Source organism: Rissa tridactyla, chromosome 2 (assembly GCF_028500815.1).
Source record: "Rissa tridactyla isolate bRisTri1 chromosome 2, bRisTri1.patW.cur.20221130, whole genome shotgun sequence".
NCBI classification, from domain to species: Eukaryota; Metazoa; Chordata; class Aves; order Charadriiformes; family Laridae; genus Rissa; species Rissa tridactyla.
In genome coordinates, this window is record NC_071467.1 from 158,591,936 (window position 1) to 158,605,575 (window position 13,640).

A 13,640-nucleotide genomic window follows, 5' to 3' on the forward strand; every position below is an offset into this window, starting at 1 on the left:
GGCATCCCAACATCCTTAATACCTTTTGACCACTATCAAAAGAAACAGAACGTCTTCCTTTTACCTTTTTCTCGGAAGCATTTAGTTATTTCCACAGCCCCCAAGCCCCGCGGAGCGGGATCCATATTAACCAAGGCTGTGGAAGGCACGGAGCACGGTGCCGTGCGCTTGACTCACTGCATAGATGCATAAAGGAAAAAAAAACTGCAAAAAACTCTCTCCCTCTGTTCCTGGTAGCTTTGCTGCAAGGAAAGATTGTGTGATGCTGTACAGGAATATCTAAGTTTTGGGATACACAGCCTAATTTGTTAGTGACCCAAGAAAACAGGACTGGAAAAGGCTGCTGGGCTGTTTAGTCCGCTGTTGTCTTAAAATCCTTCTCATGCAAGTAGAACCCCCTCATCAGTAATTTAATGAGAAATGGTTGTTAACGAGCTAACAATCAGTGGAATGCGGGACTAGAATCAGAAGAAATGGAAATGCCCAGCTCCCAAGTCCTCTCCAAAGCATCCCCAACACCGACCGCGTCTCCGCAGAACGATTTTCCCGAGTCAGCGTCTTTAATTTTTCACCAGTTGAAGGCGAACCTTCCCCTGGGATCTCTTCAGAACAGCACGGATGGGTGAAAATATTTAACGTATATTCAGCAGTTACCAGAATTGACATTTGAAACCAAGGAGCAGTGGCACCGTGTGACCAGTCAATTCTCATTGAACCCACCCAAGGATGTTTTCTGTAGCTTAAGCCCTGGTCTTTGAAAGGCTGAGTGTGTAGAGCGAAAGCAGAGGAAAAAAAAAAAAAATCTTCGATAGCTGAACCGTTCAAAAAAGCTCCCTAAAAATAAATATTCACAAGGGGGTTTCTACTTAGGGCAGTCTGGAGGTGGGTGATTGGGTTGCTATGTTGAAGTCCAGCACTAAATCTTCATACCACACGTGCAGTTGCTGATGGTTCAATTCTGGAAGTGCCGGCCCCATCCACCCTAGAAAGGCAGTCGTCTTTTTTCTCATCGTTCACCACATCCGCAGATCGGCTAATCTGCAATTAGTTCACTGCTCTTCCTCTTTTCTCACTGACTTCTACAGCAAAAATCCTTATTTATTAATACCAGAGTGCACGCTCTTGCACTTTGCAAGATTAAATTTAATCTCACTTCTATTCTAATTCTCCGGCTCATCCAATTCCTCTAAGATGCTCCCACCCTCCCCCTCATCCCAGCCCTCCCTCACCTGGCTCCAACACGCTTGGTGAGCACACTCCAACTCTTCCTGCTCAAATCATTACAAATTAATTACGATCAATCAAGACCAATTTTTGAAGCACTCTACCAGGCATCTTAAAATTTGGTTTTAAAGGTTTATTTGTACCCCCCTTGGTCACTCCCCTTCCACCCCTTCAGTAGCTCGTTTTTAGCCCCATTGATTTCCTCCCTCACCCTGCAGTTGTCAGCCTTCCGATCCCCAAACCACACCCCTGCATGAACCCCGCACGCGGCATCTTACAAAATTACAAGTTCATTAACAGGGCATTTTAACTTCTAGAGACCACACGGGCTCGTACGCCCAACCCTAACCTGAGCTCTCAAAAAGAGCGCGTTTTCCCCCCACGCCGTGCAATGGTTAACCCACCCAGTTTATTGCAAGAGTGGATCTGAGGAGCCGATGCTCGGTGGTGCATCAGCTTCACTAAAATGCAATTCGTGCCCCAAAAGACCGCAGATCAACAGAGGCAGGGAAAGAAAGTATAAAGCAGCGAGAAGTGACTTATCAGCTTTGGGTTTGGGAAGGTTTTTGGTGGTTTAACTTTTGCTCGGAGCTTTCTAGAGAGGAAGAGATGTGGAAGAGGTGATGCTGCCGTCAGGTGGATATTTACAGTGTGCTCCTGCTGTTAATTCAAAACAAAACGACAAGTTGAAAACTTAAGTTGGAACTTCGTAAGCAAAGATGGTTACTCTTACATTGCTCACTACAAAAATCACCGCATCAGAGGCATTTTTTTACCTCAATGAGCTTTCTAAGGTCACTGCGTCGCTGGTCATTATTATGTCCTCTACCTGGGTACAGGCAGAAACAACCAACTTGGAGCATCACCTGTCCCCAAGTAACGATGTTCTCTTGAGATCTACCCCCAGTGTGATGTGACGTGCTCGTAATGCTTCTCTGAAAACGTACACGCCGGATCACAGGTAGCCACTTCCAGGGATATCAGGGCGATAGTAGGATGTTTTACATTTACCTTTGTGAATAATTTTAACAAACTATTAAAAAAACCCTACGAAGTGCAAGGTGGTCAATTCTGACCTCTTTTATTGATACAAAATACGTCAGCAGAATTAGCCTTCATTTACGTTGACATAATTGTGTTCATAATGTAATTGATGGTGACCGTACTGAGCTTGCCGAGAGCTCCTCTTTACGTCATAAATAAAGACCAGCAATATTTGAAAGTAGAGATCTTCTATTAGATACGTCAGTATGGCTGAAAAGAAGCAGAAAAGCTTCTACACTCATCATCTTTCCTCCTACACCCATGTTTTGAGATCCCCATTGGCCTCCGGACCCTTTGAATACCCACACAAGCACGAGCCCTGTTACCACCACCTCCCCTCACTCACTCGTTTTTCCACCTGGGGCACGTTGGCACAGCTCAATGACCCCCCCCACTATGGTGCTCATGTAAAAGCAGGGGCCCAGAGGTGCTACCATAATAAAAACAGTAAAATAACGCGTTATGTGACGCTTCTTCCAACAAGTTAGAAGTTCAAGTTGAAAATCAAGCGACAACAGACGATACGTGATAAAGATCAGGTTTTATTGACATATTTTAGGTACAATAAATATATTTACATGTTGACACTTTAAACATGGAATTACATGTAAAAAACCCAAACTTGTACATGAGATCATCTTTGCGTTTCCATTTTTACATTCACTTAAATAGGTACGACAGAAAGATCTCTCATGCAAGCGGAGAATTTGGTATAGTCCAGTATTACACTCAAGAAATCAGTAGTAAACACCTTGTGCAGATGATGCTGTAGAAAACATGAGGCAGATGAACCCCCAGTGGAGTCAGTATGATACAGTCGGCTGCTGAATTTATATCCTGAACTGCTAATAAATGAACTCTGTAATCCAGATTAGAGCAATACATTTGAAGTGATTCTCAAAAGACCTAAATACGTACAGTGTTTAAGACTTTACAGGTTAGGAAGGATCACATTCAGTAATAGTAATAGGAGGTAGAACTGTGTCGACAGTGTTCGTATTTCTACGTGGCAATAAACAAAAAAAGTGCTATTACTATCACTGAATTCAAGAACAGAACTCCTGGAGAAGTGAAAAGGATAAAAGAGTTGTTAATCCTGTTTCTCCTGGCTTGCCACCAATGCTAGAACACGCACGCATAACGTTTTAGTTCTCCCTTATGGGTAAAAACTGCAAAGCAAAACTGTTAAAAGTGATGCTTCTCCAGTGCTTTGGGATGGGCAGCATCTCCCGAGGTGCGACACCTGTAAAAGCAACCTCAGCTTTATATATCAAAGCGTGCAAAGAGAAGGACAGCAGGATGCGGTTTCAGGGTGGGAGAGCTAGGCTCTGGGTATCCTCAAAAGAGCTGTAAGAAGAGAAAGCAGAGCAAAAAATTGAATGCAACGCACTCAGGAAAAGGCCCGGAGAAGCAAACAGGGAGTGAAAAGAGCAGGAATGTAATAAGGATACAAATATCCTTGTGGGAACGGAAAACTGGGGGCAAATGAGTGGAAATGAGGAAAAGCATAGGGCAGAGGGAAAGGGTACCACGGGGAAAAAGAAAGTTGACTTGATTCTAAGGGCACTTTGTACCAATAAAAGTTGTATGCAATGGTACGGAGGATCAGCTGTGAATAAATGAGTGTTAGCATCTTGTCTTTGCTGCATCTGTAAGTGAAAATGGGTATTAATTAGAAGTTAAACCGCCGAAAGACATTTCACCGCCTGCAAAAGAAATCCTGCAAAAAAAAAAATGTTTTTGTTATTCTATAAATAGAAATAAAATCATAAGGTTCCAAAGTCAGCCTGACAGACGCTAGGGAAAAATACAATGCACATTAAAAAACCATTAGACACACACAAAGAAAATCCTGACCCACTAAACAAACGTTAACATTAATACAGAGGTGTCTGGTTTAAATTGTGATCTTCCAGGTGACTACACACAACATTGCAATACAGCCAACACTGAACTGTACACAGGTTCTTTTGCAAAAGTTTTCTTAATCTGTAATACCGTTTAAAATTATTTAAATGGCAAAGATCGCTTAACCCGCGTGGTGTTACATTAAATAAATGCAGTGTAACCTGTTGAAAAACGGTGTATATCTAAAGCCCATTTCCAGTTAGTTAGAAAAATCAGTGCATCCAACCAAGAAGTGAGAAAGCAACACAGGCACCTAAAAGACCCAGTGAGGTGAAACTTGCCCTTTGAGGTTTTCTTTAGTGCAATAAGGACCATACTTTCCACCAAAAAAAAAGCACAGAAGGAGAAAACGGAGGTGTTTTTTTAATTGAAAAAAACCCCAACCCTGCAAAAAGCAGCGTTATAAAGAACAAAATGATCCTTCCCAACCGTATTACACCAGAAGATGGTATACGTAAGGATCCAATATGAATCAGTGGTTTTGTACACAAGACGCTGTGCTCATGTGAATAACAAGTCATCTGTACCATTAAAAATCAGGTTACAAAAAAACCTTACATAAAATCCTTAGGATTTGAATACTAATTAAAGATAAAATCCTTTCAAGTATTTAATTAAGTATTCCTTAGAGGTTAATGCATGATTTAAGGTAACATCGAAACAAACGACCTATGTTACCCTAAATGACCTCTATAATACAGCTAACTTTCTGCTATTTGTGCAGTATTGGTTTCCTTCATATTTAATTTCTCATCCAACACGCTGCTAAAAAAAAAAAAGATAAAAAGGCACAAAAAATAATTTTAGAAAAAGGTTCGTGTCTGAACAAAAATGCCTTTTTGACGGTGACCAGGTGAAGCCAGATTTCTGCCTTCGAGCACCACGACCCACGTAACACACACAGCACTACGCGAAGGACAAGAACAACAAAATACTACGCCAGAGAACAAACCCAGGGTATCTCCCGAGTTAAGACAAAAAACAGGCCAAAAAACCCCCCAAAAAACCAAACAACCCCAAAATGGGAAGCCCGCGCCCTCCCGCCCCCCCTCTCGCCCCAGCTCTGCGGGCAACGCACCCACGCACACATACAGACACGCAGTTACTGCGGGCAACCAGGGGAAGCGCCTACAGCAGCTGCTGGGAGAACTGCGCGATTTCAAGCTAAACAGGTAAAAAAGATAACTATGATTTTAAAAAAATACTAAAAAAAAAAAAATCAGCACCAAGTAGAAGGTGTTTTTTTTTTTTTTTTTTTTAAGCTTCTTGTTCTAAATAGCTAGATAATGTTAAGGAAGAAATGAAGACCCTCAAGGTTACTCTGAAATAACCCACAGTTTGTAAAAAAAAAAATAAAAAAAAATAAAAAAAATATCTCATCTAAACACTTGCAGTGGAAACCTAACACCAAAGTACTAAAATGCACGGTCTGCTTGGCATTTTAATGGCTAGAAGGAAATTCTTTTTACACAAATTTAGAAATCTGAAGTGAGTCTTCAGAATTAAAGTGGGGAATAAACTAGGTATCTGAAGATACTTCACAGATGAGGTGCTGGTATTTACTCTTCTTTCGCAAAGTCATATTGGAGATGGATGCGGTCCCAGAACAATATCCCTGTCTAAATTTATTCTCTGCCACTACTTAAGAGTTAAAACATTTGCATGGCAGCCCTTCCTCCAGCTATGAAGATGCTGCGGACCTGTCCTCCTCCTGCCTAGCGCCAATGACCCCGAGCTTTGCAAACACCGCACACGGTTCCACCATACACTTTATGTGCCACATCAGTTGCTGACATTTGTGACGAACCAACGTGTTACATGACCAACTTGAATTATACGGGTAAAACCAAAATATCCCAAACTTTTGAGAACAATATGACACGACAGACCTAATTTGTACTTGTACAGCACAATGGAACAAACCTAGAAACCCCATGCCTTGGTCTGACAGTGCACTGTATTTCCCCTCAAAAGTTAAAGGACAGAGGTAATTTTTTTAATAAAAAAAGAAGTAGAACATTCTACTAAAATACCACAGATCATACGGCCAAACCAATCTTTTAGTCAAGGCAAAATATGATTAGATATAAAGAGAATTCTCCAGCGCTACAAGAAGAAAACAAAATAATTCGGAAAAAAAAAGGTTGGCTCCATATAATCACCTATTGGAGTTACCTATTAAAATCATTATAAAATTATGCTAATAAAAACTGAACAAATAATACACAGATCAGGATATATGTATTGACTTACTAGCATCTTTATAAAAATTTGAAGATATACACAAAAACACATCAACATTTATGGAACTGTATCCATTAAACTTAGATAAGACAACACAAAAAACTAACAAATAGCTAAGATGTGGTTGACTGTAAGCACTTTGAGTAACATTTTAATTTTAAAAGGTCAATTATTTACATACTACATTAAATGCCTTTTTTTTTTTTTGCATTTTGCGTTGTATTTTGAATGCATGAGAAAGAAAGAACAAGATAATGGTTGCAACAGATCTTCCAAGAAAGTTAACTTAAGATGCTCAGATTTAACTATGTGCTGAAAGAGAACATGGCAAGAACACGTCCGTCTACCTTTACCTCTACTGCCTTTGTGGTTTTTTGGGAGGAGACAACAAATGGATCTAGGAGAGCTGTATTGTCCAAACTGACCATTGCCAAGAGATCCACTTTTAAGTTGGGATTTCAGAACTAACAAAACACGAATATCTGAACAAACGACTCACCTAATTGCTACTTTTGCTACTGAGTTATTAAAGATATTAGAGAGATATGGTGACAATACAGGGTGCGAGTATGTATGTATGTGTATAATAAAATGCATATAGACATACATACATATATGTAGTATGTTTACATATAGTGAGATACCCAGGCACTGCAATAAGCAGCTAAAATCCCCAGCAATCCGCCCGTACTCTCTGCACAAGTAATAATTTACTGCAACCGCCTTTAAAGAGGATGCATCTAGCCATTAAACAGGCATTGCTTACGTTGCCTCCTACATTTAAATAGACCTGAGGCGATTTCATGTCTGTATTCCAAAGCCACGCATTTGTCTCTTTTTAAAAAAAAAAAAAAAACAAAAAACAAAAAACCAACTGAATAAAAATTCTTAAAACTTAAATTGGCTGAACCTCAGCCTCTTTGGGATGGATTCAAAACCCAAAGCAGGAGCGTTTCTACAAACTTCTTTGACTTTTGAATCAAACCCATATTCTCAGGCTCCAAGAAACCCTCTAACCCCAATAAGGTTTGCTTCTGACAGGACAGCTGATCAACTGCAGATGTTCCTACTGCTGAACTCAGCTGCTGGCCTGCCTGCTCTCTGCACCCAACCCAGGCTCCCAGACACGCACGACTGTCGCTCCTCTCCGAGGTCTTCCCATCCTCCTCATCACAGAGAAGCTGCTCCCTAACGGGATGAATAACTGTTTAATGACTCGCTTTAAAGATAAGCATTTCTTTCTTAAAACTAAAACGGACACAACCTGAGGAGGCAGCGTGGGGGTCCTAGTGCTCAGGGTGCGAGGGATCGAACAGCACGGGGCGCATCAGCTCGCACGAGTCTTCGGGGTGGGCTCCCACCAGGCGCTTCCTACCTGCGGCTCGTTCTCTGGCACGGGCTTGGGTCTACCCTGAAGCACTAACAGCACCTTACGTAGAGCCATTGTGCTGGATGTTATTTGAGTATTATGCATAAATAGGGAACTACAGACGGGTGTAAAACTCACTTGCACGCACAAATTCTCATGTTGTTACTGCGTCCCGTCACTAGGCTGTAAATGGGCTTAGAGTATTCTCTCAGACTTTTTTCCCCAGTGCAGTATTTCCAAAGCACCACATTATTCTGTACTATTTCAGTGAACAAAGAGCAGTTTTACCCAGCAGACTTTTGACAGTATTTATTATTCAATCATTATTTTTAGTAACTTCTACTTAATTGAAATTCTGGACCAAAACTGTAAGAAAGCCAATTAGGTCTTTGGGACTTGGTTACCATTAAATCCTCAAAAAAACCCAACCTACACTACTATAAACTTGCTTAGCTCATCCTTCCACACTTGGCATGCCTATTTTGGACCCTGTTCACGGCTGTTTCATTACATACCAATAGTGTTCTTCTGCCGTCCCTCAGGTAACAAACCTATAAGGTTTCTACAAGTGGCCCCCCTCCGCCCCCCGCCAAATAGTAGGTGGAGTGCTTAAGAGTATTCCTAAAATAAAGGATGAAGCAAAAGCTCACAGTCTAAAAACTAAGGAAACGTTCATAAAAACTAGAATCCAATATAAAGATGACATTTTAATAAGTTTATTCAGAAGTAACTGAGGAAAACCTGTTCCTTTGGCAACACCATCTAGATGGTTCTAACCAAAAGGAAATATTATGGATTTTACTTTGAATAAAATATAAGCTCCTTAATGTTTGCATGTGATTTTGGGGAACTGCCACGTTCACCAGCAGATTCACAGTGTCCTTATAGTCCTGCATTTATTGGGAACAACAGATCAAACCAAGTCCTTTCAGTTACGGGTTTCTTATGATTCAGCATTAGTCACAAAATAAACCTCAAAGAAAAAAAAAAAAACCTAATCAAAATAAAGCATACGGCAATCACGAAACACTAGCCCAAAAGAACTATTAGGAATGCACCGCTCTTCCTGTGTAACATTTTTCAAGTGAGCCACTAAATATTTCTTTTTCCTTGTATCTGGCAACGTCATTTAAAACAACCTAGTTACAGCTTGGGAGTTCACTACCCCACGATGCTACTGAAGGGCAGAGATTCTTGTTTTTAAAAACCAAGGGCAAATACAGCAATGTTATTCCTACGCAGGGTTTTACGGAATAAGCGGAGTTGGAAGGAGAAGATGGAAGTCTGTGTTGGAATAGAAAAATGCAAAGACAGACTAAACATATTTACAAAGAGCGAAACTACAATTTTCCAGTGTCACCTCCAAAGCTTCTCAGCATACTGCTATCCCGTGAAGTAGACCACCTTTAAATCTATGCAAGAAAACCTTCTGTGCTCTCGGACACACAACGGAACTAACGTGTTTTGTTTAGAAAAGTGAGTTTTCGTTCAAATACCTCGCACTGAAGATAAGAGCAACCATTATCAAATATTCTTTGCTATGAAGAAAGTTTTTAAATCTTTCGATGTAAACGTTCTCTCTCAAGTCACTGTGGTCACACAGTAGGATCTTGAAGAACAGTGTCTACATGCACTGAAAGCATTTTGAAAAAAATTCTGTAGTTCCACGTGGTTACAACAGAACGTGAACAAACCGAACAGAAATTCCACCTTTGCAGATCCTCTCAAGTTCAGCTCTTCTGGAGGACAACTTGCCGCTCTCTGTAGTTCAACACAGCAACTAAAGACTAAGCTGAAAGGTTTCACAATCCGATGGTTTTGCCACTGCGTCTTGTGCAGGTCCACAGCGCGCTTCTGTTACTGTCAGGGTTTCTCTCAGCAGACATCACTCAACTATCAGTGCCACGTTTATGTGGGACAGATCTATCATGTGCCTGTTAAAGAGTTAAAAGAAATTTAAACCTGGTACTCAAACTGATTCTAGGGGTGGGGAACAGACAAGGAGGTTCTATGAAGGTCACTAATAAACAGATGCTTGATTGGCTTAAGAGAAACATTGAGCAGAGGTGACTGATTTAATCTTTGAAGGGAGGGAAGGAACCGAGGCGGTAGCAGTGCTTAGTTATTTACCTGTGGAATTTCTGTTGAAATGCTAAAGCATGTGCTGGCTCCTTGAATTTTGCTATGGCTTTCCGTTGTTGAGGAAGCATCTGTAAACTCTGCAGAGACAAAAAGCCAAAGTATATTTTTAGCGTTCACTTAGAAGTTCCCTTTAAATTAATTTTGCATCAAACCCGTTGAAATTTTGTCATATTTCTTTTCTCAGAAACACTTATTGGTGTCCAGGGAATGTAAAGAGACTTCCGAGACTGCAGCTGGGGCCCCAGCTGCAAGTGTTTGAGCTGAAGCATTAAGCAACTGTACTAACTGGAAACCCCAGACCATCACTCATTAAGCAAAGGCAACAGCTCTTCAATTCGATCCAACCAAACTCTGCAGCCCAACTCTCACCAACTGAATGAGAAGCGTTCAACTGGGAAGAGCTCAACTTCACACACAAGCGCCTGGAGTTGTTCACCTGATGTACGTTAAGGGATGGAGGCTTTCCACAGGTTAAACAGGACAGAAACAGGAAAAAAGCAACAGGTTTTGATCCCTAGGCTGTGTATCTTTGCACTATTTTAACAAAAACAAGTGGCTAGGTTTTAACAGACACTACCAACCACATGACCTTGGATGAGACCTAGGACACCACTTCCAAGTAGTCCTAGTGATGGGAAGCCATGGAACACACATCTACCCAGGCAAGTCCATGAGATATGTGCTTCCCATACCAAGAGAGCAGCATTTCACAATGCTGTGACTGCCAAAAAAGCCGTGTGTAGTACTGAGGTCTCCAAAACTACAGCACATCTCAGCCAGGGCTCTGGAGAACTCATGTCCTTGCTCCCTGTTGCAGCAGGAAAGTCCAGGCAATGCCAAGATGATCCAGGAGAGCGATCCCGCGATTCCAGTATCTCACAGCAGGTTTTGGATGTTTAATGACCTACACCGCAGCACGTTCAAGACAGAATTGTGCTGATTCAGCATCCAGTTTCCAGTTGCTCTTATGGCTTTGGATGCAAAATTAAAGAATTCCTGACATCTCTCTTTTCTGTGCATAAGTTCCTACATAAAGCCAATCCAATTGTGTGCTGAGATTTATGTATTTATATGTACATATATATGTACAGACACATACATATATAGGAACCTTAAAACTTTTCTAAATATCATTATAACCTCCCGGTGGTTGTGTATAAATGCAATTCTCTCCTCCTGCATCTCGCCTGGAATTCAGCAGCATCCCCCTGTTTTGGATGATTCCAGCACTCTGGTGGTAAGTCTCCAGAATTTTAAATTTCACCTGAAAAAACTCTGTATCATCACCTAGACTATTAAAGAACATACCACGTATCTTTACACTAACAACTATTCCTTGGGAATCTACGTACAACCCCACTTGTTGATACATTTTTAAGGGTGACATACTTTTAAGATCTCTCAGCAAAAGAATTTTTAATGCAGCTAACGTGTTCCCTGTTCATTCAATCTAATGCAGCATTTTAAGCAAGATGTCAAATGCCTAGAGGCAATTTGCTACTAAAATTGCCTACTTACATCTTTTTTGAACAGGTAAGACTCTTGTTGATAAGATGCTTATTTAAACAAGAGCCTTGGCACCTGATAGCCATTTTCTTTGCATTCAGGCCTGACAATTCAGCTCTAGGCTCTTCCTGTAACTTGCCTATCTGTGATTTTGGAAGTCATTAATTTTGGCAGTAGCTACTTTGCACCTTCTTGTAATTGACAGGAATCTTCCCTCTTGCCAGGAAAACCACGGAAGTTTAATACTTCCATCACTCCTGTGATTTCAAAGCGGAAGCTGAGGAAAAGTTAAAGGATTCAGCAACCCTGATGAGCTTCAGTGGGTTATTTGCACTGTATAGTTTTCGGAAACCTGCTATCGTAGAACTTGCATGAAAACAGATGCCCACCTATAATGTTTTCAGTATTATTTTTGGTTCCCCACAGCACACCTGATCTGTATTTCCAGTGCGGTACTGTACAGCAGGAAAGATTTAAACTTTTGTGATTTCTTTTCATACTGCCTAACTACTTCTGGAGAAGATGTTATAACAAGTTTAAAAAGTTTCACCGAACAAAGGCTCTTCTTGCATGATTCTCTGTATAACTAAATCAACTAATCTAGTATTTGTACATTTTTAGCTACTGACCTTGTTTGCTTTTGAAGTTAGTGACATTTATTTGAAATTACTACATGTTCAGAGATGAGGGGTTTTTGAGTTAATATCTAATATCATGACCAGAAACTACATGGTTTTAAAGGAAGCAGTTAAGTCTAATTTTTGGCCTACTGACCTCTCTGGCTGCTAAACCTTACACTTGAAGCATGAAATTATGGATGCGTCTCCTACAAATCGCTATACGAGAAGCCTTGAAGCAAGAGCTAGCTGTAATAGCAAGAGGCTGGGAGGATCACTGCCAGAGTAAGGTGGGAAAAAATACAGATCTGGGGGGGGGCAGAGGAGGGGGAAGAAATCTGCAGTATGTGATAATTAGGAGGAAGATAACAATTTTTAATCCTGAAGAAAATATTTCTGCTTGACGATGTTTAATATGGGCAAGACTTACAAAATTCTAGTTTGCTCAGAACAGGTTTTGTCCATCATTTAAACCAACAAAGCCAAACGGACCTACAGCAGGTCTCTGCAAAAATATCAGTCCTTTGTGAGAAGTGCCAGCCCCCCTGCAACACCACATCGCCAAAAATATCACAAGGATTGCTACAGGGGATGGCGCCAGTGACCTGTCCCAGGTTCAGGTCCTTAACAGCTCACGCGATGGCTGATACCCGAGTCCATAACACAAATGTCTTGCACACTATTGGTAGTAAGTTGGTTTTTTTTTCCCCCCTTACAAAATCCAGAAGACTTCTGGCTTATGCTTTAAGGCTTAATACCCTGCTATATGTTAGCGACAGACACATCTGAATCTGTATTAAATCCGTCTTTCAATAATGCTCAGATAGGGCGAGTACCACAGATTAATGGCATTTCTGAAAAAGTAATTCAGTGTGTTGGTTTTAGCCCTGAGGTAGTATCACAGAGAAGTTAAGAGCATTGGACAGGTCTTCATACAGTACTAATGACAGCTGTTCTTCTCAAAGAACACATAATACTAAAGTAATCCTTAGTCTTATGATCTCCGTTATAATGATAAAAATATGAGTCTATCTTTCCCAAAGTATCATGCCTCATCAGGAATTTGATCTGAATTTAGTATCACTCTTATCTGCTGATTTTGCAGGATGCCAAAGGCTGGTCGGGGGAGGCAGGGAACAGCCAGCCACACAGCGCTGCCTCTGGAGACGGGCTGGTTCTACTGAGCATCACTTGACTTCCCATTTAACAAGGGGACACTCACGTTTCCCCCACAGGAGATTTCCCTGCTGCCACTCTGTGCTCCACTAGAATCTCCTTCTATCATGAATTCCTAAACTGAAATACCACAATCCTTCCAAACGTCACAGCTCTCAGAAAACAACTTCATTCACATCTTCTCTTTTAAGTTGACCTAGTCAGACGTTCACCAGAGGATGAAAACCCCTTCCCGGATCCACTCAGGTGTAAAGGATTGACGATATACACAATAACTTCCAAGGGATTTCAAATGACTGGTTACTTTGCGGATTCAGGCATACAGATCTGCCGTACAGCACTTCCCGAGACCAACCTGAGATTAGGGGTATTCTGGGCATGTTCCCATTTGACTCTGGAGAACAGAGATT

At 41.1% G+C, this 13,640-nt stretch overlaps 1 protein-coding gene across 8 annotated transcripts in view; it reads right to left on the reverse strand.

The window, feature by feature from the left end:
* Positions 1–2,794: 2,794 nt before the first annotated feature.
* RBM33 (RNA binding motif protein 33) overlaps positions 2,795–13,640 on the reverse strand; it is a 102,431-nt gene continuing 91,585 nt past the window's right edge. For all 8 annotated transcript variants that reach the window (XM_054192068.1, XM_054192070.1, XM_054192069.1 and 5 more), the window contains 2 exons: positions 9,920–10,008; positions 2,795–9,723 (listed from right to left, as the gene is read on the reverse strand). In XM_054192068.1, coding sequence (XP_054048043.1) covers positions 9,675–9,723; positions 9,920–10,008 — 138 coding nt within the window. In that variant the 3' untranslated portion in view covers positions 2,795–9,674. The remainder of the gene's footprint in view (positions 9,724–9,919; positions 10,009–13,640) is intronic.